We start from the raw sequence: 1777 nt of genomic DNA, 5'->3' as shown, positions 1-1777 counted from the left end.
CACTCCATTTAAATATTTTTTTTATCAGTGTATGAAGGCAGGAAAATGGTACCTACTTTGCTTAGTACAAAATTTTGAACTTCAAAACTGGCAAAAAGTCTATGGTTCTGACCAAGGACTACTACACACATTGTAATACTATTGTATGAAACAATTATGGGCATATCATTTGTTGATGCCACTAAAACACCAGCATTTTCATAGTGTAGGCGATCGCCTCTGCTAGCAGAGGCTGGACATAGGCTATGCATGTCCTGTGTGTAGTAGTCCTTGCATTAAATATTAAAATCACCATCATCATCATTTTATTTAAAGATATGAGCACTACAGCCACCACAGCCGCTGTGGTCCAACGGTGGCACTTGGGCCCACAATTGTGGCTTCCTCCTCGAACGGATGTCAGCTCAACTATGCAATGCGATCTCACTCATGAAAATAAGGCATCAATGTCATATTTTCATGTCGCATAAATTCATCTTTAGTAATATAAAATTATTTGAAAACTTAACTCGAGTGTTTGAGAGAGATTTTTTACTGCACTTCTTGACGTTCACATTCATTCCGTTAAATTCAGGCCATATTCATGCGCCTCATGCGCTCAATTCATGCCAGGTTCATACGCTTAATTCATGCCAAATTCAAGCGCCTCATGCGCTCAATTCATGCGCTCAATTTGGGAGGTAATGAACGGTGAATGATAATAGCCGCTCTAACGCTTGAGAAAATTTACTTGCGCGCAGCACAAAAACGCTAAAAGATGTAACAGTGACAGACAGTTAATCTGAAGAGAGTAAACGGAACAACTAAATGCAGCGGAAAGTATAGGTGATACTTAGGTAATTAGAGCATAAAACTGCAGGGTTGAATTCAAGACGGGCAATATATGAATAAGCGCACGTAATGAATTGAATCTAAAAATTTAAAACTAGATATTCTTTCTATATTTATTTGATATTGTGGAGCTGCATGGTCAAGTTACAAGGTTGGATCAATCTTGAATATAAGAAGAACCATTTATAAAATTTGCGTATAGATTGAATCTGAACATTTTTAACTAGATTTTCCTCTTACATTTATCTGATATTGTGCAGCTGGTCAAGTTATATGGCTGGACCAATCTTGAAGAACCATTTTTAAAATTTCCCCCTACATTATAAAGGAAAAGTAGGTACTCACTCGCAGTATGACTGGCCGCGGGAGTTGGACACACACTGTCCGTTGTTTTTGCATGGGTTGGGAGAACACGATCGGAATCCTGCAGAAAAAAACATTAATTATTTATTTAAAAAAATAAAATTAAATGATATGTATATTACAAAGAAAAATTGAGCGATAAAGAAATACTATAACGAAATAAATTGAAAATTTGATTTAGTAATACAAGAATTGAAATGAGATCTTTATTACAAAGAAAAATTAAGCAATACTAAGAAATAATATAACGGAAGAAATTGAGAATTTTATTTATTAATACAAGAAAATACATTGGATGTATAAGGATATTTAGATCCGTGGCGTAAAAGATAACAAAAGCGACTAAATGTTTCTCATCAGAAATGAATTGAGCTTCGCTAGAGTAACTCATGCAGGTGCAAGAACCTAATAATTAGAGAAACGAATAATTACCTACATAATGAAAGATTGCGATTAGTGCAATGCGAAAATAACTTAAGTGGACAGCAATAATAATATGGATACGAGACAGGGAGAAATGTAGAGGGGGAAGCTGCGCCGATCTATTACACTGCGGATATTTTGAGTCACACACTTACACACA

General features: G+C 35.5%; 1 protein-coding gene across 1 annotated transcript in view; it reads right to left on the bottom strand.

Moving 5' to 3' along the window:
- LOC108682494 (neurogenic locus Notch protein) overlaps positions 1–1271 on the bottom strand; it is a 94078-nt gene extending 92807 nt beyond the window's left edge. The window contains exon 1 of the mRNA XM_018171660.1: positions 1177–1271. Coding sequence (XP_018027149.1) covers positions 1177–1271 — 95 coding nt within the window. The remainder of the gene's footprint in view (positions 1–1176) is intronic.
- Between the last annotated feature and the right edge of the window lie 506 nt (positions 1272–1777).

The sequence above is a fragment of the Hyalella azteca genome, unplaced genomic scaffold (genome assembly GCF_000764305.2).
Source record: "Hyalella azteca isolate HAZT.00-mixed unplaced genomic scaffold, Hazt_2.0.2 contig9175, whole genome shotgun sequence".
In the NCBI taxonomy this organism is placed as follows: domain Eukaryota; kingdom Metazoa; phylum Arthropoda; class Malacostraca; order Amphipoda; family Hyalellidae; genus Hyalella; species Hyalella azteca.
Note: the sequence above shows the minus strand (reverse complement) of the source record. Positions and strands in the feature narration are given on the sequence as shown.